Below are 26,099 nucleotides of genomic sequence, written 5' to 3' on the forward strand. Positions count from 1 at the left end.
GCCAATAGAAAATCTGTAGCAGGACCCCCTCCTATCATGTGCAATTGATAATACTGATGTTTTGCTATGTGCCATGGACCCCTTAAACACCATTACTAACTCCGGACTCCCTATAGCCATGTCACTGAAATACTAGTTTAGCAATAAATAAATATGTATATATATATATATATATATATATATATATATATACATATATGGGTTTTTTAGCCACATTGTGTGCTATGCTGTAGCCTGGGTCGGTCTTTGATGTGGCCATCATGACTTCACCAGACCTCTCTTGCTTGGATTCAGTGGTGTCAATAACATTCAGCCCTGCATTGTTATGTTTATGTATTTCTATAATGGTATAGTCACAGATGTAGCAGAGTTAGTTGGTTAAACTACTGCAGTGTGAACAAAAACTAATGAAAAGTCGTTGGCAAAACAAATTTCGATGACTTTCAATTGGTTTTTGTTGACAAGATATGTGTGAGGGTGGGTTACGCTTTTTTGCTATAGAACTGCATGTAGTTATTAATTGCAGTAATGCCTAGTGTGTGTTACCATGGATATTGCCTGTAAGATAATGGCTATTATACTGAAAACCTTTGGTTTATTGGCATAGTAACATGTGCAGTAAAAACTGCATACAGTTCTTAAGAGGAACCTTTTCCCACCTCCGCCAAGTCCAACTCTCTGAATAATTTAATATGCTCGTCCTCACTGATGCCGGCATAGTTGGAATTTTTTCTCTCCCCCCACCATTCCTGAGTGATAAGTGCTGCTAGTTTTAGCGCCTCATGTACTATTTAGGCTCTGTACTGTCAAGAGGGTGGTGTCAGGCAGGAGCAGGCAAGGGGTGTGATTCTGAGTTCTCACACTGTTCACCTTTTATTGGAGGTCTGAGTCACACGCCCCTACCTGACACCGACATTCTGACAATAGAGAGCCTAAGTAGTATATCAGGCACCAAAACTACCTGCACTAATTGCTGGGGAATGGTTGGGATTAGAGGAACAATTCAGGAATCGGCAGAGTGAAACCCATTAACAGATACCAAGACCTAGAGTTGGTGAAGTTGGTGAAAGGTCTTCTTTAAGTACAAATGCTTTGTGTAAATGCAGTCTAGCATGGAATAAAATATACATGGAAGTGTGTCCCCGGTTTTCTAATGTCATGTATTTAGACTCTTTCAGCTATTCTGCTGTGCGCTGATGAGGGCCAAACAGCAGATTTGTGCACAAAAATAACACCCAAGTCATGTATTTTATGGCCACGTAGGGAATGTTTTGAGGTTTTCACTATTGTAGGACTTTAAACGGTATCCCAAAAATACAATTGCACATCAGAGAGCATAACTGAGGCATTTACAGTGAAATACTGTAAGAAACATACAGAGATGGACAGGGTGAAAAATTTCAGAGCCATCTGTAAAGTTACATTCAGATGACTGAGGAGCAAAATGTCCATTTTTCACAACCATCTTGCACCCGAGAGGCACCATTGAGTGTATGGAGGGATCCGTGAAAACAGATAGAAATAAAACATGACCAATATTTTGACGGTCCGTGACAATGGACCGTCAAAATCATGATTGTGTGAATAGCTCTCATTCACTGATATTGAATTTAATGTGTGAATGTAGCCTAACACTCTATGTGGTGTAGAACTACAACTCTAGGCATGTCAATGACTACAAATAAAGGCATGATCCAAGTAATTAATTGTTTTTTAATTAATTTCATTGTAAAGATTATAATGTGATGGAAGGCTTGGATGTCCGAGAGACTCCAGTGTTTGCATTATGAAAAGGCTAGCGTATCTCCACGTCACCTATGTGATCTCTAGTAGGTGACACTTAAAGTCCAGAGTAAGTGGAATTGTCCCTGGTGTAGATGACTTGTAAGTTACTGGAAAATTAACAAAAGACAATTATTAGTGGCTTAACAATAGGAGGAAAGGAATCCGATAAAAGTCAGATTTATGTGCAGGATAGATAGATAGATAGATAGATAGATAGATAGATAGAATCAGTAGAGTAGAATAGACATTCCTTCCTGCAGTCTCTGTTCAGTCAGACTGCTAGTGGTGAGGTGGCAATGTCTGTTTTCTGCTTCTACATATAGAAAAAAAAATGCATTCTTTTCTTTGCTGTCATGCTTCAAAAATTAAAGACACATCTTTGCCCTGGACGGCTTCCAGCCACAAAAAATCACAGGGAGGGCCAGGGAAATGATCGTGCAACGTGTCTGCGTGGATGTGTGGGGCTGGACCAAGCTTGACTTGGATGAGATTTCTGGGCTGTACTGTGGTTCTAATTACACTTTATGCTATCACACAATAGTCATAGCAAAGAACACCATCCCCCCAATACAACGTGTCAGAGAGGGGGAGAAAGATCTGTCTATCTAGCATTTTATCAATCAAGCTACTTGGTCGATTTTATACCTATCTCTATATATTATCTATCTATCTATCTATCTATCTATCTATCATCTCCTATCTATCTCTCTATCTACAGTATCTATCTATCTATCTATCTATCTATCTATCTATCTGTCTATTTCATTCTATCTATCTATCTCCTATCTATCTATCTATCTATCTATCTATCTATCTATCTATCTATCTATCTATCTACAGTATCTATCTATCTATCTATCTATCTATCTATCTATCTATCTATCTCATTTTATACATCTACATCTATCTACCTATCTATCTATGTATCTCATTCTATCTTCATCTATCTATCTATCTATCTATCTATCTCATTCTATCTTCATCTATCTATCTATCTATCTATCTATCTATCTATCTATCTATCTCTTTCTATCTATGTATCTCATTCTATCTCCATCTATCTATCTATCTATCTATCCATCTATCTATCCATCTATGTATCTCATTCTATCCTCATTCTATCTTCATCTATCTATCTATTTATCTCATTCTATCTATCTATCTATCTATCTCATCCTATCTTCACCTATCTATCTATCTATCTATCTATCTATCTATCTATCTCATTCTATCTTCATCTATCTATCTATCCATCTATCTATCCATCTCATTCTATCCTCATTCTATCTTCATCTATCTATCTATCTATCTATCTATCTATCTATTTATCTCATTCTATCTATCTATCTATCTATCTATCTATCTCATCCTATCTATCTATCTATCTATCTATCTATCTATCTATCTATCTATCTATCTATCTATGTATCGCATTCTATCTTCATCTATCCATCTATCTATCTATCTATCTATCTATCTATCTATCTATCTATCTATCTATCTATCTATCTCCCTATCTATCTATCTATCTATCTATCTATCTATCTATCTATCTATCTCATTCTATCTTCATCTATCTATCCATCTATCTATCCATCTCATTCTATCCTCATTCTATCTTCATCTATCTATCTATCTATCTATCTATCTATGTATCTCATTTCTATCTATCTATGTATCGCATTCTATCTTCATCTATCCATCTATCTATCTATCTATCTATCTATCTATCTATCTATCTATCTATCTATCTATCTATCTCCCTATCTATCTATCTATCTATCTATCTATCTCATTCTATCTTCATCTATCTACCTATCTATCTATTGTATTTAAGTACTAAGCTATTATCTATCTTTATCTAGCTAGATGGTGTTTATACACCAATATAAGTTTCTGGCTACGCTGTAGACATTGCGCCCTTTTTCCCGCCACTATAACCAGTTACTGGTTTGGAATACATTGGATGGTGCTGCTTCCTTCCTCTGACAGGATAGTTATACTGCTCAATGACATTTCTGTGGCTTGACACACATAACACATTTATCGGCTTATGATCTGGTTATTGGAAGATATACTTAATAGAACCCACTAAAGTGACATAATTGGGGTGTAGGGGAGGATGCGTCTCTTTAAAAATGTTTTATAGGAACATGATACCAAAAATATATATGTCTGAATACTTGGGCCCTAAAAATGTGATAAGCTATGAGCTAACAGGTGAATATCAGGGTACAATGTGAAAGGTCAGAGTTTTGGGGTATACATTAGTGAGGTGTAGTCAAGGTCCTTTATCGCCTGTGTGGATTGTATCTCTCACCCTGGAGGACCTGTCCTGTCCTGCATTACCTCAGACAGCACATTGACTTGAATGGACGTCCTCTAATGCTTTATTTTCTCAGTGGTGACACTGTAGGAAAACTTGACAGGATTTATCTAAGATTACAAGTGATCACTGAGGGTCCCAATAGGGAGACAACTCATGATCAACATCTAACAGAGATTGTCCAAAGCAGAGAAAGCCTGGCCTTGGTATCTAGGCTTAGCCAGGTGTGTGGGCCTATGTGGTACCATGGGCCTCTTGTCTACCCCAGTCTCAGAACATGCCATGTGCCCTCAAAGTCCATTGGGCCCTGTAATTTGCAAGGGGCAGCATGGTGACTAAGTGGTTAGCTCTGTTACCTTGGACAACATCTGTATGTAGTTTGTATGATCTCCCCATGTTTGTGCGGGTTTCCTTCTATATACCAAAGATATACAAACATACAGATATACATATAGGAGTTGTCTTTAAGAGAAGCCTCTTAGCCTATAGTTGGCCGCTATTAACCCCAGTATAAACCGTCTTGTCACACTCCTATGGATCCAGAAAGCTGAGATATGAGGAGCTATTTGTTGTGGACCCAGCATTGTGTATGATATAAAGGAATTCTGAGGTAATAAGTAAATGTTCTTCACTGTGAAGACCCCATCAAAAAGAACCCATATCTCAGCTTCCTGGGGTCTTCTGCATGTGCCATGGAGTTACTGTCAAAGTAGGACATACTGTTCCCACCAGAATGTTGGCCACCTCGAAGGATATCAGCTTCCTATAATGAAGGGTGCTTATATCACAGTCGTTCTAACCATGTGGCATTTTGCAGAACAGACAGTAACAGACCATGTCTGTTTTTGCAGAATTCTTGTAAAAACTTCCATTCTCGGCCACATTTTATTCATCATATAGGTCACTCTTGCAGTCTCCATTCAGGTCTCTGGTACAATATGGGACTGTTTCATGCACCAGCAGTTCTTGTCCGAATTCTCCTTGATGTTGGTCTCAATGCCAGCCCCAGCAGCCATCTACTCCTTTCATCTGGCTTATAGCGCCGACATATTCCACAGCGCTTTATAGACATTGTCATCAGTCACTGCCTCAAATAGGGCTCACAATCTAAATTCCCTGTATGTACGTCTTATTAAGACATAGTGATGAAATAATGGGGATCCCCTAATCATGATCCTTTCTAAAAGCCAGAATGGAGAGGACCCAACCTATGCCTGGCTACTATATAATGCTGCTTTTCTCCAACAGATGATCTCTGGGATAAAAAACCCCTAAATGCCGTTTTCACTGTGCCATATGAAAGGAAGCTTCCGTGTGGATTGAGCGCAACATAATATAAAATAATACATTTCACCAGACTCTATAATAGAAGTTTACCTGGGTGGTCCCGTACTGGGGGGCATTACATCCATGAGCAACCTCTTTAATATGGCAGTTAATTATCATGGCTTCCGATGCCCCCAACAGACAGCTGATTTTGCCAGGCAAACCCACAGATGGCCAGCCATTTTCCACATGCATTATGAATCAACCAAAGCCACAAACCTAAAACCCACCAGCAAGTGAATATCCCCCAAATAAAAAAAAGTTATAAAATACCCAACGCAAAAAAAAAAAAAAATCCCCATTAATTCTATATCATTGTCCAGAAATGAGGACAGTTCATAGAGCAGTCACTGCCGGGTAAACATACGCTGCTCCCTATAATTGCTGCCTGTAGAAAAGAAATGACATATTTCATATATCATTTTCAAGCATCCAACGTGGCTCTTCTTAAACAGAAACAAATGTGAACCACTGCCAAAAATAGAGAGGGAAAAAAGCAAGACTGTCTTAAAACAACACGTTTTTTTGAGAAGATCAATAGAGGAATGCCATAGACTTGTCTTGGTCATTCAGGTGTTTCTTCTATGCTACCTGACCTAAAGATTTACCTGTACTGTACTGTGTGCCAGCTGACAAACTCAGCATGTGGCTAATTCACCTCTGCTACATTTCTACTTAATAAACTACACGTATGTCTTTTGACTTGAATTCTGTAGCTGTATATATATATATTAAGTCAATAATTGGTTAATCTGAATAATGTATGAAATAAAATAATTCAAAATATACAGAAGATAATATCAAAATGATCCCATTTATACATTTATGATTCCTTATCGACTGGTTTTATTGTTATACATTACAATTTTTCAGTATAATGTACCTGCATATTATTCAGTGGAAATTTGAGTAATGATAGCTCCACGTATACAGATATAGCAGAGCTGGGTTTGTCATTTAACTTCTTTTGTCTGAAAATAAAATGCAGTACAATGAAAACTGGAGACATCATATTGTGCTATTAATATATATCATACTATCTAACATAATTAGGATACATATAATAATATATAAGTGAACAAAAACAGCTCAACTTCACTAACTCAGATTTGCTGCAAAAAAAACTTTTACATTACCAATGGAAAGCAAAGATTGACTCTTAAGAAGTTGGAGAATCTTAAATTAGTTTAGGGCAGGTAGATACCACCGCTAAGAAGCTCAGATGGTAACATTGCAGGTACAGAAACTCCAAATTTAAGACACTTATTAAGTTCAGTGTAAAAGACAAAGTATCTTGTCTCTGCTAAGAAAGACTAAGCTAGAATAAGACTCTTCAGGCTTCTGCACAGGGAGGAGCTGCCTTTGTTTGAAGTCCTTTTTTTTCTTAGGAGTCTGTGCATGAGATTGGTATTGGTTAAAGGGCTGGACCAATGTTCCAACCTTAAAAAAAAAAAAAAAAGGATAGAGAGTGCAAGATCCCAGGACCCCACCTCTCAAAGTGGAGGATAGATATAAAAGGGGGCCCTGACCAGCTGAGACACAGTAGGAAGTTTCTGCGGGGTCTGCACTGGAGATATACCACTAAACCTACCCCTGTATGACTAGGAACTAAGAAGATCTAGACAGGACCACAGAGAGTCTACATGTCTAATATCTAGACATGTTCAGCTTTGTGGATACACGATTACTGCTAGTAATAGCAGCAACAATCCTAGCAGCAAAATGTCAAGGAGAAGATGATGGTGAGTGCAACTTCTATTAGCTTCTTAGGTCTTGCATGGTCACCTACATCACCATAGGTGGACCTCAAAATTCATAGATGACATTGCTCATAATTCTAGACACTATTTTATATCTTGTGTAAGCAACCTGTTGCTCTGCAGGTGTTCCAGTTCTTGGTGCAATGCTGGGAGTTGTAGTTCTGCAGCTCCCACAGAGCAATCGGTGCTTACTTACGTATACAAAAGGATAACATCAGTAGTGGCCTTATGTCGCTTACAAGTTCTGAATTTTGAAGTGAAATTCTGTTTTATGCATATATGTACCTGATGGGTTAAATGTCAGTAAGGGTCTGTGAAAGGGATGGGATGGGTAGGACTAGTGTAAAGCGAGGGGTGGGATTCTTCTTTATCCTCTTTTCCTGTGTGAGTTAATGCATTGTTGTTATTGAAAACATATTATGTCATGATCGCCTTGAGTGCTGTGCTTGGAAATTGGGCTTGAGGGTAAAAAGTTGCATGTGGCTTTCATTACAATCTGTTAAACTCATCAGGTTTTGGGGGGGGGGGGGATGGATAATAAAACATGGTAAGAAGTGATTCATTTGGGAATGTTAACAGCTTCCAGTATATAAAAGTCTAGACATAACTTCAGAACTCCAGCATCAGGATGCTAACTTAACATACTGGTCCAAGCTACTACACTGCTGCCCCCTGGTGGCAATTATAGACATTGCAGGCAAGATGCTAAACCTTTTGTCTTGTTACACACATCACAAGTGTTGACGTCATTACTATTACAAATTTTTTTATTCATTTTAATTTACTGTTTTGAAACTATGAAATGGATTAATATGCAAAGCTTAATTTTCCCTTCTTTCCAATTTTTATGAGTGTTTCATGGCGACAATTAATCACTGCCACCTAGTGGCATTAGGATGTATAGCAATGATGATATTAATGGGTGTGGTGCTTTTGTAAAAAGTTTTGCAACTTTTTACAACGCACCTTGTTCGGGGCTTTTGAGTTATTTTTATTTTCGATTTTTACATTATTACATTTTTACATTATTATGTTTATTTTTTATGTATTTTCAAATATATATATATATATATATATATATATATATATATATATATTAATAATAATTGTGTAACAATACATAATATTTTTACACAATGAACTGAATTTCCATGTTAATCTTAGGATGTTTATTGTAGCTTGAGGCAGTAAATGTATATATGTCAGTTCTGTTGGAATGATCTTCTCTACCCTCTATTAACATTCCACTTGTACATGAACATGCCTCATCCTGTACATCCCCATCTGCTTGTAGGCCACCGGTTCCGCCTCCAGGCCAGGATCTCACCGCCAGCCTCTACTCCCACCCAGAACATTTTCACCTTCTCAGATTCCATTATTCCTCCTCCTCCTCCTTCTTCTCCCTCTGCCCTCAGCGAAACATTATTCCCCCTCTTTTGTCCCTCATGGATCCAGAGCAGTTATGATGCACATTGGTTTGGAAGAGACCCTAGCCTGGAAAACTCAGATCTCTTCCAAATATTTTGTTCTCCTTCCTCCTCCCACTCTTAGTATTTTTGGCAGCGACCTCCCTTGTCACTGAGCCTGGTTGATGGGAACCAGATGATGGTTTTTTTCTTCTGTTTCTTGCTTTTAAAGCAGATGTTATTGAAAAAAACCAGCTGTGCCCCCTGTACTTTAACCCGTTCCACGTAGTCCTTGCAGTTTAATGTAAAGTTTCCTTATCATGATTGCTTCTTCACAGGTGGGAATCCATACTGACATTAGATTGTAGTAGTGCACCACTTATATTTTCCAAGCTTTGTGCAATATCTAAAATTGATAATAAGTGATCTAAGGAACCCTTTGCATTTTGTCCTTGCAGCCAGCTATTCTGAATGCACCTATCAAGGTACTAGGTATGGAGACAGAGACGTATGGAAACCAGAACCCTGCCAGATCTGCGTATGCGACAACGGAAACGTACTTTGCGATGAAGTGATCTGTGAAGAATCAGAAACACCATGCGACAACCCAGAAATCCCATTTGGAGAATGTTGTGCAATCTGCCCTGACGCTGACTGTAAGCATCAAGAGCAAACTTCATTTCTATGTCAATGCATTTTTAACAGTGGTGATGGCCCTCGTAGGCCATAAGGAACAGTAGAATTTACAACATAATATGTTATTCTGATTTTAATACAAAAGCAACATATCATATTATAACCATATTATATCACCAGCTTGAATGTATGTTGAGTCTTTTACCCAAAAAAATAGTAGCTTAACCCTCTCTTTCTTTCTTCCCTACAGTCCCATCTCAAGTTGAGGTGAGTTGTGATTTTGAGAACATCTAATGTATCATCTTTTGTGTATTCTCTAGTTTTGATTTGTATTTGCATCTTTTTACTCAACTTTACATCCTTATCTTCACGCAGGGTCCCCAGGGAGAGAGCGGCCCACAAGGAGAGAGGGTAAGTTTCATAGTTTAGGCCTACATATCAAAATATAGTTAGCAATATCTTGCAGCCTTCCATAGAAACCAACTGACGTATGTATTAAGTTGATGACCTTCATGTGAAGGATCAGGAGCCTTGCCCTTTTAGCAGGTCCCTACCTTCGGGAATCTGAACTTTGCCCTTAGAGAATCCATTTTTTTTTTTTTTTAGATAACCCAAGTGCACAGTTCAGAATTTCCAGCAGTTATTTCTTTCTGTCCAGACTTGTACCCTAAGACATTCCATACTTTATGGGATACTACCTATAAGCATAGACTTCACAGCTCTTGTGTGTAGAGAGTCTTGCTCTGTGGGATATATAATTACCTTCCAGTAATTGGGAATTTTTATATTTTTCCAAAGGGACCACCTGGCCCACCTGGCAGAGATGGTATTCCTGGACAACCTGGACAACAGGGACCCCCAGGCCCACCTGGTCCACCCGGCCTTGGCGGAGTAAGTGCTCCACCTGCTCATTCATGTTTTACCACCATTAGTGCAGACCAATGTTCATGTCTAACTAAGCTATCTTTTTTCTCCTCTACAGAACTTTGCTCCTCAAATGTCTTATGGTTATGATGAAAAATCTGCTGGTGTCTCCATGCCCGGCCCAATGGTAAGAAGCCACCTGATTGAATTTCTTAGTTGATATGGCAGTGAGACATGAAAGTTATGGAAGAAAGGAATGACATGGCCACATCATATTATATCAAATTATAGGTAGCTTCAAAGCTGTGTAGCATATAGCTATGGAGAAATTCACTAGTAAAGGTTGTGGAATTTAAGAAGAGCTAAACTTAACTTGACTTCTCTTTCATTTATTTTAGGGTCCAATGGGTCCTCGTGGTCCCCCTGGCCCTTCTGGATCTCCTGTAAGTATCTTTAGTTTCTGGACCACACATTTCTAGTAAACCTTATACCACATAGTAAAAGTCATCTAACTTTGCTCCACTTATACTTTCTCAGGGACCTCAAGGTTTCCAAGGACCCCCTGGTGAACCCGGTGAACCTGGTGCCGCTGTAAGTATCTTTTCACCATTTAGATTTGGGGCTAAATTTCTGAAGCAAAACTTGTAAAATTGATTGGAAAAGGCCATTTTCAGCTACATCCTATTTACATCATGCATTAGGCCTCAGACAATGTTGAAAGCCAATTTCTTTCATGGCCAATATCTATGGATGTAGTGATATGGTGTACTGGTGTACATGGGAAGAAGAAACCTACAATATGGCTACAGCCTTTATGAGTTATGTATCATATTTTGTTCACAATTTTATGCAATATTGCAGTAAGCAAGTAACTGGTTGCTATTTAGGCCTTCGGCCTGATGAGTAGAGTTGTAGTCCTCCCAACTTCAGCAATCATTGGTTGTACTGAAGTAATTCCAAACCCTATATGTACTTTTGGATTTTATCTGCATTTTCATATACATTGGGATTGAATTTTTAAAATGAAAGCCATCTTGTCATAGACAACCTGCCAAACACAATGTGTAAAAACCCAGAACATGGTATCAGGTGGACTACAAGATGATATAGAGGATCATGGGGTGCCATGACCTGGTTATAATACAAATAAGATTGACTGTACAGCCACCTGTATCACTATTTCTTTATTATAAGAATTGTTCCCAAAAATATTTGTCTTAATGAATCCTCTCTTTTAGGGTGCTATGGGACCCCGTGGACCCCCAGGACCCCCAGGAAAGAATGGTGAAGATGTAAGTATTAGCCACCAAATAAGCAATTTATTTTACTTGTGACCGATTGGAAGCCCAAGTATAGGGGTAGGGCACATAATATTTAGCACCAACAGAATATGTTCAAATTAAATTAAACTCCTTATTAGGGTTATTGTAGCCTGTGCTTGAAGAACCTGCTGTAAAGAAAGCTGAGGCCAACAAAAATCCTTCAGCCGCTTAACATACTAACACAATGTTATATTTGCCTAGAATATTCTAAATATCAACAGTTAACAATTAAGAAGAGGCCTTGGGTATTACAGTACATGTTGTATATACCCAAAAATGGACAAGAATTTGTATCCACCAGTAAAATTTTGATTTCCTTAATCCATAATGTGTTTTGTTTTCCAATAGGGTGAAGCTGGCAAACCTGGCCGCCCTGGTGAACGTGGAGCCCCAGGCCCACAGGTAAGAATATATTATCAATAGTAACATAAGCACATAACACATCTAAGATATGTTCTTTCATGTTCTCACAATAATTCCTATGAAGACACAAAAATTGTGTCCTTACCATAAAGTCATATTGTGCTACTTTGTAGTCATTATCCTAATGTCATTGGTTATGGATCTACTTCTTTACCTAACAATATCCCAATTTGATTTTAGGGTGCCCGTGGTCTTCCAGGAACTGCTGGTCTTCCAGGAATGAAGGGACACAGAGTGAGTTTGGCATCAAAGCATCATTTATATGTTTAATTATCCTCCAAAAATGGTGCAAAATCTCATATCATTCTTCTTATCCATACATAGGGTTTCAACGGTCTTGATGGTGCCAAGGGTGATACTGGTCCTGCTGGTCCCAAGGTAAGTTTGGGCCTATATAGCAGCATAGGTAATTGCCAATTTTTTAAATATGGTGCCTAAATGTGCTACTCTTTATCTATTTTAGGGAGAACCTGGTGCCCCTGGTGAGAATGGTGCTCCTGGACAAGCGGTGAGTAATAATTTTGGAAATTGGGAAATTGATGTGATTAAGGTTGCCAGGGCAATACAATTTAGATCAGGAAAACAACACAAATTTGGTTCAGTTATCTAAATAGCTATATATATAATACTAGTATATCTTTGTTATATAATTCACTTCTGTTTATGGATAGAACACAAGTGAGTAGGCCCTTAGTGATGGTGGCCTCACTAGGCCTCAAACCATTTAATATGGTTGCTCTTATGTACAAAATCCATATAAAGCAAACTATATTTAGTGACAATGATGGAACTAAACCTAAATGACCAGGGTAACATCAGATTATGTAGGGTTTAGTGTGTAGGCAATTTTGTAATACTTTCAATGTAGGATTTTAACCTTGCCTTCTTATTTAGGGTCCTCGTGGTCTCCCTGGTGAGAGAGGTCGCCCTGGACCCCCTGGCCCTGCTGTAAGTATTTTGGTTCTTTACCTCCAAAACCTTACTGAAAAATAATTCAATCAAGAGGTAGTAATGGTAACCATTTCCTTCTTTTCTGTAGGGTGCTCGTGGTAATGATGGTTCTCCTGGTGCTGCTGGTCCCCCTGTAAGTATTCTTGGATTAATATACAGATACAAAAAAAATCTAGGATGGTCATAATTTTTGCAAATATCATGGTAGATGAACTGTATGCACCTGTCCTGGTACAGTAACTAATTCTCAGGACTGGGCCTTAGTAACTAGCATTATTGTACATTTTCAGAACTTTGAATTGAAGCCTTTTTTTTTTTTATTGTGCCTTACCAATTTTATTTTCCATTATTTCAGGGCCCCACTGGCCCAAGTGGACCTCCTGGATTCCCTGGTGGTGTTGGACCCAAGGTAATACATCATACACCTGCAGATATTCTCAAATTTTAATCCATGGTTTATAAAGTAGTTGTAGATATGTAATGTAGATAATACTTATGGAACTCAACAATATACAACTTGAAATGAAGCAAAGTTGGGTGCACCCTCCATACCCAACTATGATTATGTTCATTATATGCCAGGTGGGCACACCTCTGGTCATATAAAGTACATATCAAAAGACTAGATGACACATATTATTCTCCATGGTGACCTATATTCTTTAACACACAGGGTGATGCTGGTCCCCAAGGATCCCGTGGTTCCGATGGTCCTCAAGGTGCTCGTGGTGAACCTGGTGCTCCTGGCCCAGCTGGTGCTGCTGGCCCAAGTGTAAGTGCCCTTGGCATCTTTATATACAAGATTCTGGAATCATCATCTGGACAAAATCATTGACTGGTGTCTTCTTTATTTTAGGGAAACCCCGGTACTGATGGTCAACCTGGTGCCAAGGGTGCCACTGTAAGTATCCATGATGATCTTCTTTTGCTGTTCACCACAATCTGTAAACAGCAGTACAAACCAACATCCAGTTATGTTATATTGTCCACTCATACATTAATCCCTCTCTTTCATTAATATAGGGTGCTCCTGGTATTGCTGGCGCTCCTGGTTTCCCTGGTGCCCGTGGTGCTCCCGGACCTCAGGGCCCTGGTGGTGCTCCTGGTCCTAAAGGTAACAATGTAAGTATAATCTTAACAATTTATTATCTTTTTGGCCTGAAAAACTAAATTGTATACACATAGACAATCACTATGATTGTCTATGGATGATTACATGTTAGTATTAGTAGGTCAATGACCACTAACTCTGCATAGTAGAAGGACTAGGTTGATTGTGTTGAACATGGAATAAAATATTATATTATTTCTACCCTAGGGTGAACCCGGTACCCCTGGAAACAAGGGTGAACCCGGTGCTAAAGGAGAACCTGTAAGTATCTTCTGGAGTTTCATTTTAAACTGATCTCTTCATGGTGGAACCAAAATACTTATACTTACCTTTGTAATCTTATTCAGGGTCCCGCTGGTGTTCAAGGCCCCCCTGGTCCCCCTGGTGAAGAAGGAAAGAGAGGATCCCGTGGAGAACCTGGACCATCTGGACCTCCCGGACCTGCTGGTGAACGTGTAAGTGACCCAAAATGTCTCCCATGCCAATTTCACCACATTGTCAGAATCTTCATGGGGAAAATGTCAATATGACCAATATATTCAAATTATTTTCCCTCGCCCATCTTATATATATTCATGTACATTACAGATGCTCTGTAATGAGTAAGGCCTACAAAAATAGTATCTGACTGAAACATGTCCACCATGAAATCTCATTCTGAATGAACACTAGAAAGTTTTGTATATAGCTCAATAAATATAAATGCTTAGTGTATAAATTGAACTTCTCAAAGAAATAGCATATTTCCAGGTCAATTTCCCAGTATCTATCAAGAAACATTTCCCAGACCTTTAGTTAAGGGAAGTCCAAGAATACTGGTCAGTCCAGGGGAAGTCATTTCAGATGCAGGTCACACTAGTCTGTTGCATCAGTTGCAAGTCACTACTTCCTGTTACATTGAATGACTACTTTAGATTGCAAATTTTGACCCAGCCCACAAAATGGCCACCTCCATAGGGTAATCCATACTTTCAAAATATGATGATAGCCATTTTGTTAATTTCACTTTATGGAATCAGAGAATATAAGCTTGGCTTAACATATTGGTGGATCTTGGGCACTGGTGTGCAAGACACAGGCCCTAACATTAGAATTTTCTTGTCCTTTCATCAGTCTTACTATTATATGTCTATCTTATAAGAAATATGTGTTTGACCAAGTCTCTTTCCTTAATAGGGTGCCCCTGGTAGCCGTGGTTTCCCTGGTGCTGATGGTGCTTCTGGACCCAAGGTGAGACTTCTGCGCCTAGACAACTTAATTGGGACATTTTGTGAAGTTGACACAGAAAGTTAGCTTCATTGAATGTCCCATGCCCCAAATGTAAGACCAATGACGAATGACTATTTGATCTACTACTCTTTTACACTGTATATGTGTATACAATATTACCACTTGTTGTAGACATGACATTTTACCCCTAGTGGTATGACCACCTCCAAGACTCTGACTTAAAACTTGTAATATTTTATTTATCTAAGCATTTATTGTTGCCTCATCTTAGGGTCCCCCTGGTGAACGTGGTCCCGTTGGCCCTGCTGGTCCCAAAGGATCTCCTGGTGAATCTGGTCGCCCTGGTGAGCCTGGTCTTCCCGGTGCTAAGGTAAGAAATTTTACCAAAGAAGCCTAACTAACTAATATTAAGATTGCAGTTTGCTTGTAGAATACAATTTAAGCTTGTTTCTTTCTATTCTTCCTTTTAAGGGTCTGACTGGTAGCCCTGGTAGCCCTGGCCCTGATGGAAAGACTGGCCCCGCTGTAAGTTGTCTTCCTTACCTTCCATCATTTTATCTATCCTAGGTGTACCTGACTGACTTTGTAATCTAACCTGTTTTTTTCCCATGCCATAATATAGGGTGCCCCTGGTCAAGATGGCCGCCCTGGACCCCCTGGCCCACCTGGTGCTAGAGGCCAATCTGGAGTAATGGGATTCCCTGGACCTAAAGGCGCTGCTGTAAGTGATTTTTTTTAATCTTTCAATATAATGTATAACATAATATATCTTATATATCTTATAACAAATATCTTTTTGTTATTTCCATAGGGTGAGCCCGGAAAGCCTGGTGAGAGAGGAGTTGCTGGTCCCCCTGGTGCAGTTGTAAGTATCTGAAATGCCTTTCCTACACTAGGCATTCTGAATATGTCCTAGAACCTCACCATACTGAATAGTCAAGCATAGAAATGGCGCATTCTAATACCAAATATAGATATCTATACCAGCTATATAATATATATAAGCTTTTGGCTACTACTATATCTATGGGCGCTACATTCACTTGTTTCTTTATCAATCTCCAGTAAGGGAATATTCATACATTGGATTTAAATCCAACATGTATTTTCCATAATTGAACCTCCGATTTCTGCTATGGATTTGCTGTGAATCTGTGTTTCCCCTAATGCCGATCTGCACAAGGACAGGCCACATTTTGGCCTGTGGCAGATTTTTATCATGTAGCATCAAAAAATCCATTGCAGAGAATATCAAATGCCTTTTAACAAGGTTGTAGAAACCTCATTCTCATGAATGGGACATGGCTTTTATATAAATGCTAAATAGACATCAGTGCAGAATATGAACCCAAGTGCGCATGAAAATCTGTATATATTGAAAGTTACTAATAGGTACATACACCATATATCAATGGCATAACTTAGGGCACAGTCCAATCCTAGAAAGTAGTTTTCTGAAGATTAGGTTATTAGCAATGGCTAAGCTTTGTTTATAATGATTTGTCCTTCCTTTTTTAGGGTGCCGCTGGCAAAGATGGTGAAGCTGGTGCTCAAGGTCCCCCAGGCCCTGCTGTAAGTAGAATCATTTCTCACCATTGTCCATTACTACTCATTGAGTATTGGTTTTCCAACAGATGTAACCAATGCTTGTGTTCTTTTCTAGGGCCCTGCTGGTGAGAGAGGAGAACAAGGTCCCGCTGGTGGCCCTGGATTCCAAGTAAGCCATTTTATATAGAGCATAGCTGCTAGCTGTTCTTAATTTCCAGTCTTGGAATCTATGCCTATTGATTTTCATCTTTACACAAGAACATACATGGAACTTTATTTCATTTTTGTGATGAAGGTTATGATGTCTTGACCACTTTCAGTTGTCATGATATGATGGCAGTATCACACATCCATCCTAATTCAAAGGAGCAATAGTACTGGAAATTAATATTCAACTAGTATAACTATGCTGTACTACTCACCTGACTACTACAGCCATTCACAAGAAACACAATATTTCAACATTATTTTCAATTTTATAGGGTCTTCCCGGATCTCCAGGTGCTCCCGGTGAGAGTGGCAAACCCGGTGAACAGGTGAGGATATATAGGTTAAATTAAATTTATGTAGCTGTTTTGACTACATATAATGGAGATAACCAATATGGCATCTTATAGCACATACCATATCTAGTATCTACTGTTCTAGACAATGCTCAATGTCCCCCATAAAATATAATTTTACTAATGAACATTTTGGCTTATACCTTAAATTTATAGTCACTCTGTGGATTTTATGATAACAATATTTATCTTTTTCATGATAGGGTGTTCCTGGTGATGTTGGTCCTCCTGGTCCTGGTGGCCCAAGAGTAAGTATTATGCATTTATACATACACCTTTTATTTAGTATTGTCCAGTAGGAAGCATTTTGCTACCTAGTCATTAATGATAGCACCCACTAAGTTGGTCTGTCATGATGACTTGATATTAAATTTGACCATACTTATTACTTTTATCTCATCTAGGGTGAAAGAGGTTTCCCTGGTGAACGCGGTGCCCAAGGTCCTCCCGGCCCTCAGGGAGCCCGTGGTTCTAATGGTGCTCCTGGTAACGATGGTGCTAAGGTGAGTTTACCATCCCATGACCACAATCAGAGGGGGAGAATTGTATCCTTAGAGGCCTGCTGTAGACGGTTTGGCAGTAGCTAAACTTTACAGACTGATAGCTATACATTTTAGAAAATGAATTTAAGTTAGTCAAAACAGATAAAGAGCCACAATGTTAATATTACAATTTCACCCAGATAGTGTGGACTAATTTAGAATCATTATGTGTTCTCAGATCCCAGTTTTACTTGGTTTTAAAGGGTTGTCATATTGAGAACTACTTTACCTAGTTTCTCATGGTTTTCTTACAATAGGGTGAAGCTGGTGCTCCAGGTGCCCCTGGTGGTCAAGGACCTCCTGGTCTTCAAGGAATGCCCGGTGAGCGTGGTGCTGCTGGCCTGCCTGGTGCCAAGGGTGACAGAGTAAGTGCCAAACCATGATTTCACGACTTCACTAATATCTGAATAATGTATTTGGGGATCTAATCAGGTCTTCAACCATTATTCCTTCTACTACTCCATGTCCTATATTGTTTTTCATCTATGAGCCTCCAGTTTCATTTCTTACTATAATATTTTACATTATACTCTATTTCTCAATCCTTAATTCTGAAAATTCCTTCTTCCAGGGTGATCAAGGACCTAAAGGAAGCGATGGTGCCCCTGGTAAAGATGGCGTTAGAGGTCTGACTGGCCCAATTGGTCCACCTGGCCCATCTGGTGCTCCTGGTGACAAAGTAAGTAGATTTTAACTAAAGTAATACCTATCCAAAAATCACCTCTTTTAGAATACCACCCTCCTTATCCACACCAGCTGTCCAGTGACAAATTTTCAGTTGTACTATATATTATGCATACTGGTCATCTTTGAGAGGAAGACCCATAGAAATCTTACAAGATTTGGCTATATAGCATTTTCCCAAGGAGCAGATATTATATTTACACAATAAAAAGTTGATCCCCAGTGTCACTAAGTTATAGAAACAAAATCTGAGCATTTGCATGATCTGAAATATCTACAAAGCGAAATACAAAAAAATTGCCTTACACCAGACATAACTTATTTTGCATGAGCAACCTCAACTGTCCTCTATGTTGTCATGCTTATACCATTCTAATATTTACCACTGATAATAACCGATTATTCTTTTCTACAGGGTGAAGCTGGCCCAGCTGGCCCTGCTGGCCCCACTGGTGCCCGTGGTGCTCCCGTAAGTATCTTCTATAAAATCACTTGACCACCACAATCTCTAGCACAATCTTTATGAAATATCTTATGACAATGGGGTTCTCATTTCTCTTTATAGGGTGAGCGTGGTGAGCCTGGTCCTCCTGGCCCTGCTGGATTTGCTGGACCTCCTGTGAGTATTCTTTAGGGTCCTTTTACATAGTCCAGATGACTGGACCACTTTTACACAGAGAAGCCCAACATTATCTACTTATTTTGTGAACTGCCAAAAGACCTAAAAATTTGTGCAGACCAATACTATTATGCAACTATCATGGCCTAAAATGTTGACCTTTCAACAGAATTGATGCTTAGTAAATTTAGTGAACTCTATATTATCATTACATGTAGCAGGTCAGCACATATTATTTGAGGATATTCTGGTAAAGCAGATGCTGCTCAAGTAATGAACCTGCATTAATATTCTGTGTTAATTGATATCTCATTATTCCTTTGATGGTTTGAGATATATAATCCAAATAAAATATCCCTTTGCTTTATACATATGTGTCAAGGGGACAGACAGCTTCTCTGTATAGATGCACTTAATGCCATCCATCCCTCTACCATGGACCACCATAACTTTAGTCAACTCAATATTTCAATTTTAATACATATCAATAAAAGTTATACATTACTTTTCACAATTCTTCCTTCCGTTGATCCTAATACACAAATGCGAACCCAATATTAGTAATTTGGACTAACTCATCTTTACCAACCAAGTCACACCAATGAGACATTAGTAGTTATACTTACCTGCATACTTCTCTCTTTAGGGTGCTGATGGTCAACCTGGTGCCAAGGGAGAATCTGGTGATACTGGTCCCAAAGGTGATGCTGGTGCTCCAGGCCCTGCTGGTCCCACTGGTGCCCCTGGCCCTGCTGTAAGTTTTTATTTATCGATCAAATTAAAAAAAATGTATTATTATTTTTAATATCTAGAAATTAAAGCCAATATGTCTTTGTTGCTTTATTTAGGGTGCAATTGGTGCTCCTGGTCCCAAAGGTGCTCGTGGTGCTGCTGGTCCTCCTGTGAGTATGAGTACATCCAATGATAATAGTCCTTTTGATTCAAGGACTGCTTCATCTGTAAAACTCTAATTTTGTGTTAGGGTTTCCTAATCTGTGTCTTTGCCATTTGTAGGGTGCAACTGGTTTCCCTGGTGCTGCTGGACGTGTTGGACCCCCTGGCCCATCTGTAAGTACCATGGTTCTACTCACATATAATAACTACATATGGATTCATCATTGTTATTTATACTTATAGACTTCATATATAAGTATACTATAGCATAGGTGATACAAACAAAAGGAATGGACATCATTAAAATTTACTTTTTCATCTTTAGGGAAATGCTGGACCTCCAGGCCCATCTGGCCCTGCTGGAAAGGAAGGACAAAAAGGACCCCGTGGTGAGACTGGCCCTGCTGGACGTCCTGGTGAACCTGGTGCTGCTGGACCTCCCGGACCATCTGGCGAGAAAGGTTCTCCTGGTAGCGATGGCCCAACTGTAAGTACCTGTTTAATCATGCATACATACATGTAACCCTTATTTTTGATGTAACGAAAATGAAAGCCTTCATGGAAACCCAGAATCTACTACAGGCTTTTGGCCTAAGGTGTACTGTACCTACAGTGCTCCTCCATTAAGTATCCTACTATCCATTATGGCAAGCTCATAAGGATTAACGATATACAGTATTTGAGAAATGTATAGTGGTTGCTTTACTCTGGAGGCTTTGTTCAATTTCCATTTCTAAACCTCATCTGACTTTTTAGGGTCCCCCTGGTATTCCCGGACCTCAAGGTATTGCTGGAACCCGTGGTACAGTTGGTCTTCCAGGACAGAGAGGAGAAAGAGGTTTCCCTGGTCTTCCCGGACCTACTGTGAGTATTACATTGATGTAAATTGATACACATCAATAGTTTTAAAAAATTTCCATTTCTTCATAGGCCACAATGTGGCAGTAAGTGACTCGTTGAACATAATAAATGCAGTAAATTACATTACTTTAAAGTTACTCTAATGATAGAATACTTGTAAATACTATTCTATACTCCTCACACCAGTCACCAGTATTAAATTGATACCAACACATACACTTCACTGACAATCATGTAATAATATTTAATTTCAATTGCTTTCCTCTACCTTATCTTTAAGGGTGAACCCGGCAAACAAGGCCCAGGTGGTCCAAGTGGTGAACGTGGTCCCCCAGGTCCTTCTGGCCCACCAGGCTTAGCTGGACCTCCTGGCGAACCCGGTCGTGAGGTAAGAATTCTATAATGTTAGAGAATTCAAAGAGGTTGTTCCACAGAGGGCATTTGTCATCTATCCACAGGGTAGGTGATAAATGTCTAGGGAAACTAAGAAAAAGATAGGGATTCAAATAAAAATGTGTCTTTATCTTTACCTGTAAGCTTCAACTAAAATGAAGGTTTGCACTTCTGGCCAGCTCAGGGCCTTTAATCATAGTGATAAAGGTCTGACTTTTGGGGTCCACTGATGAGACCCCACTGGTCACTAGATGGGGTTCCTGAATTACCCATTTTCTCTGAGCCCCCCTCCAATGTCTGTGAATACTGTACTTGGCTTGTTCCATCAGCCCCATAGACATTGAATAGAGCAGTAGAGGAACCAAAGCTTATGAACCTACATTCAAGTGATCGGTGGGGATCATAACAATGGGCCCTCCTGTGACCACTAATTTATCTCCTTTCCTATGGATTGGTGACAAATGTTCTTTATGGGAAAACCTTTTTCAATGGGTTAGAAATTCATGTCTCCTTTCTTCAGTGGAGGTGAACTCCAATACGAGACAAAACATACTGGCATATGTGGTGCTGTTTCTGGGAAAAAAGCAGACGAAAGTTCCTATCCTGGTGCAACCCCTATAAGAGTTTCTCAAATGAATACTCTTTCCATAAGTAAATTTCTGCCTGGAGTTATATAGATTGGAAATAGTTGGACACTTGTTATTACCACATATTCACCCTGTTTAACAATGCCCAGCCTGGTCTGGTCAATATACATAACAAAGGTTCAATTTTGGTAGTAAAAATGTGCAACCTTCCATAACACATCTATGACCAGGGTAGTTGATAAGATCCACAAAACCTTCCATTTTTCAAAGGAAGATTATATCAAGAACCAGAATTTCTTATAAGCATACTTGCACAATTTTAGAATTTGAGGCAAGTGGTCCTAACATATCATTTGTTCTTCTCATATAGGGCTCTCCTGGTGCTGAAGGATCCCCAGGTCGTGATGGAGCTGCTGGACCCAAGGTAAATAAAACCAGTATAGTAATATTTGGCTCAATTGACTCAGTAAAATAAAAAAAAAGTGCCATAACCTAATGATTTCTTCCTTTATAGGGTGATCGTGGTGAGAGTGGACCTGCTGGTCCTCCTGGCGCTCCTGGAGCACCTGGTGCCCCTGGCCCAGCTGGCCCTGCTGGAAAGAGTGGCGATCGTGGTGAGACTGTGAGTATGCCCTTTATTGCAACCTAAACTCAACAAATTAAAGGTAGACATATTAGATAGAAGTAGGTTCATGAATGAACAGTGTTGAGCAGCTTGGGAAACATTGTTCTGCTGACACAGTCATACACATTTTAGTCTGATACCTGAGGGGGCCCAAATACCAAACTCTCACCTTAACAGGGTCCCAGAATTATAAATAGCACATGGTAGGTGCAATGCAGTTCACTTTGCATATGTGTAACATATTGCTCCCCTCTTATCACTATTTATCCTTCAGTCTAATAGTCATGTTGCACCTGCAATCCATTCAGTTTAACTCCATTAATTTGATTTTGGACAATTTCAATCCACAAAGTTAAGCAACACTACTCTTATAGGATGTCACACAGATTACTAACCAGACTGAAGGTATAATGTTTGATGTCATCCAGCTTTGATGATGCTGATTGCCTTAATACATCCATTATTACTTGCTCATTTTCTTTCTTAGGGTCCTGCTGGCCCTGCTGGTCCCGCTGGTCCTTCTGGTGTTCGTGGTCCCGCTGTAAGTAATCCTTTTTTTCTCCAGTAGCCTTTATTTTGTGCCATTCTTTATACCATATACATTTGTATAATTCCCCATATATTTTCTATTTTAGGGTCCTGCTGGCCCACGTGGAGACAAGGGTGAGGCTGGTGAACAAGGAGAGAGAGGCATGAAGGGACACAGAGGATTCAACGGTCTTCCCGGACCACCTGGTCCCCCTGTAAGTATCAGTGGTCAATGAATCATATAGAGATGATACATCTTATGAGGAGTTTGTTTCCAGATCTTGAACCTTGAAACTTGAGTTCCATATAGAAATAACCCATCTCTGTTGTAGGGTCACTCTGGTGAACAAGGTCCATCTGGCGCTTCTGGTCCTGCTGGTCCAAGAGTAAGTATTATTTTCCTGTACTTCCCATCAGCACAGAAAGTATAACATGTGCTGGTAAGATATGATAGCTACTTCCAACTTTCAAATGATTAACTGTGTGACTTATAAAATGTAGGGTCCACCTGGATCTTCTGGTAACCCCGGTAAAGATGGAGCTAATGGTCTGCCCGGTCCCGTTGGTCCCCCTGGTCCACGTGGTCGTAATGGTGATGTTGGTCCTGCTGTGAGTATACTTATTTCCCTAAATTATAGTAAAATTATGGTGGTGGTGGTATAATTCAGCCTTGAATAATTTATTTTACTTTGGAAAATATTCTAGGGTCCCCCTGGACCTCCTGGTCCCCCAGGTCCTCCTGGTCCCCCAAGTGGTGGATTTGACTTCAGCTTCATGCCCCAGCCACCTCAGGAGAAATCACACCACTACCGTGCTGATGATGCCAATGTCATGCGTGACCGTGATCTGGAGGTAGACACCACCCTCAAGAGCTTGAGCAAACAGATTGAGAACATCCGCAGTCCCGAGGGTACCAGAAAGAACCCAGCTCGCACTTGCCGTGACCTGAAGATGTGCCACTCTGACTGGAAGAGCGGTAAGACTGGCAATCGAAAATACTGATGCTTCTTGATCCCTCTCATAAATATATTATGAGAGAAATATTTTCCTTGATGACCTTACTTCATATTGGTATTCCTCTTTTTCTTATACAGGTGAATACTGGATTGACCCCAACCAAGGCTGCACTCTTGATGCCATCAAGGTCTTCTGCAACATGGAGACTGGAGAGACCTGCGTGTATCCCTCTCAACCCACAATTCCACAGAAGAACTGGTACACTAGCAAGAACCCACGTGAGAAGAAACATGTCTGGTTCGGAGAGACAATGAGTGAAGGATTCCAGGTAAGCAGGAGCATAATACAAATAAATAGAAAAAAGTTCTAAGGCCTATAAAATCTGTCCTGATCTTATCACAGCCTAGATAGGCAGCATAATAACACTATATATCTTTCCTACTCATAGTTCGAATATGGCAGTGAGGGATCTGACCCAGCTGATGTTGCCATCCAACTTACCTTCCTCCGCCTCATGGCCACTGAAGCTTCCCAGAACATCACCTACCACTGCAAGAACAGCGTGGCTTACATGGACCAAGAAACTGGCAACCTGAAGAAGGCCCTGCTCCTCCAAGGCTCCAACGAAATTGAGATCAGAGCAGAGGGCAACAGCCGCTTCACATACAGTGTCACAGAGGATGGTTGCACGGTAAGTAAAGGTCTTAAATATGAGAATCTTAGTGCCAACAATGTTAGAATATTTCTTAGTTGATATTTTCTACTACTTACACCATACTAGTACCTTGCACTACACAAAGCTCCACTTGAGAATTCTGGTATGTTATGTGAAAGTAAGATACTAATGATACTCATTTCTTCTACAGCAACACACAGGACAATGGGAAAAGACCGTTATTGAATACAAGACATCAAAGACATCACGCCTGCCCATTACTGATGTTGCACCCATGGATATTGGAGCTGCAGACCAGGAATTCGGAATTGAGATCGGACCAGTCTGCTTCGTGTAAAAACAAAACAGAAATACCAGGACAGGAGAATATTTCATGCGGACTTGAAATTGATGTTCCTCTCATCTCTAAAACTTTTCTTGTTTCCGTAAGCATTACACGAAAAAAACAGATAGTCATGCTTTGAAAAACATCTCTCAAAGGACAGACCATGCCCGTGTGTGTTGTGTTCATGGGATGGAGATTTATCACCTCTCCCATTATCTGTGCCCCTGCTTACATTGGCCTTCCCAGAACCTCGAAGATGTCATTCTCCCTCTGGAAAAAAAATGGAAATTATGACTGTCCCCGGATTTGAGATGATGAGAATGTTGGATCGATGATCCTAAAGTTGAAGAGGAGTAAACCAGATCATTTCATGTAATGCACCTTTTTTAAGAAAAAGAAAATGTTTTTTTGTTTTTCAATTGTTCAGGTGGCAAAAAAAATAAATATGAAAAAATAAAATTGAAGGTGTGTGGAGAGTGTTTTGGAATCATGAAAGGCTTGGGTTTTGTCCTCTAGGTGTGAGTGTCTCCTTTCACTTCTTCTCCATCATTCTTGAAGTTCTTCCTCCATGATAAGCTTTCTCCTTGTCATACTGAAGGTCCCACAAATATTTTAATATTGATGGTTCTTCCAGTGTTAGAAGGGTGAGCAGTGTAGAGTATTAATGTGTGTTTTTTATTTCTTGAGACTACCTCACTGTTATGTCCCATTCATTTGGTGCTAAGGTCTCACTGCTTCTTTGATGGTCTTCTCCACAATCGCTTCAGTTTTTGGTGCTAAGCAATAGAAGGAATCTATTGTCCATATTTATCCCCGACCTTCCCCCAACTAAAGGTGCTACTTTCTTCCCTCCTTACCATTTCCTTTAAACCCCTTTCCCGTGAACACAAGGTCATAAGGTCCTGTCTGTATTGGTGTAATTCTCACCTTCTTGTTTTGCTTCGTCTTCTTTGTCTTCACCATTGCTCCTTCTTGTTCTCTTTTTTTCTTCCTTCATTTTCAATCTTTTTGTCCAAACCAAAACGAGACAGTGATACCATGGGGTTTGAACTGAAAAAAACCAAAGGATCTGTACCTGTTTTGTAATTGTATAATAATTTGAGATGTTTTTAATTATTTTGATTGCTGAAATAAAGCATGTGATATGGTCCAAAACA

The 26,099-nt window shown here is 39.6% G+C and overlaps 1 protein-coding gene across 2 annotated transcripts; it reads left to right on the forward strand.

Annotated features, from left to right (window-relative positions):
• Positions 1-6,970: 6,970 nt before the first annotated feature.
• COL1A1 (collagen type I alpha 1 chain) lies at positions 6,971-26,099 on the forward strand. Of its 2 annotated transcripts, XM_075278246.1 has the most exons (51): positions 6,971-7,179; positions 9,062-9,259; positions 9,490-9,506; positions 9,615-9,650; positions 10,038-10,130; positions 10,222-10,290; positions 10,502-10,546; positions 10,641-10,694; positions 11,342-11,395; positions 11,774-11,827; positions 12,029-12,082; positions 12,173-12,226; positions 12,312-12,356; positions 12,743-12,796; positions 12,888-12,932; positions 13,155-13,208; positions 13,473-13,571; positions 13,656-13,700; positions 13,823-13,921; positions 14,118-14,171; positions 14,258-14,365; positions 15,087-15,140; positions 15,412-15,510; positions 15,612-15,665; positions 15,763-15,861; positions 15,952-16,005; positions 16,659-16,712; positions 16,804-16,857; positions 17,171-17,224; positions 17,455-17,499; positions 17,656-17,754; positions 18,051-18,158; positions 18,365-18,472; positions 18,893-18,946; positions 19,043-19,096; positions 19,743-19,850; positions 19,945-19,998; positions 20,111-20,164; positions 20,316-20,477; positions 20,747-20,854; positions 21,132-21,239; positions 22,202-22,255; positions 22,346-22,453; positions 22,944-22,997; positions 23,092-23,199; positions 23,317-23,370; positions 23,486-23,593; positions 23,690-23,960; positions 24,079-24,269; positions 24,390-24,632; positions 24,808-26,099. In XM_075278246.1, exons 1-51 carry the CDS (start codon positions 7,098-7,100, stop codon positions 24,952-24,954), a joined length of 4,335 nt encoding a protein of 1,444 aa, XP_075134347.1. In that variant the 5' UTR covers positions 6,971-7,097; the 3' UTR covers positions 24,955-26,099. The 2 variants fall into 2 exon arrangements, with proteins under 2 accessions (XP_075134347.1, XP_075134348.1); XM_075278247.1 differs by lacking the exons at positions 10,222-10,290; positions 10,502-10,546; positions 10,641-10,694; positions 11,342-11,395; positions 11,774-11,827 and having other exon boundaries at positions 10,038-10,107; positions 12,027-12,082.

The sequence above is a fragment of the Leptodactylus fuscus genome, chromosome 6 (genome assembly GCF_031893055.1).
Source record: "Leptodactylus fuscus isolate aLepFus1 chromosome 6, aLepFus1.hap2, whole genome shotgun sequence".
NCBI lineage: Eukaryota > Metazoa > Chordata > Amphibia > Anura > Leptodactylidae > Leptodactylus > Leptodactylus fuscus.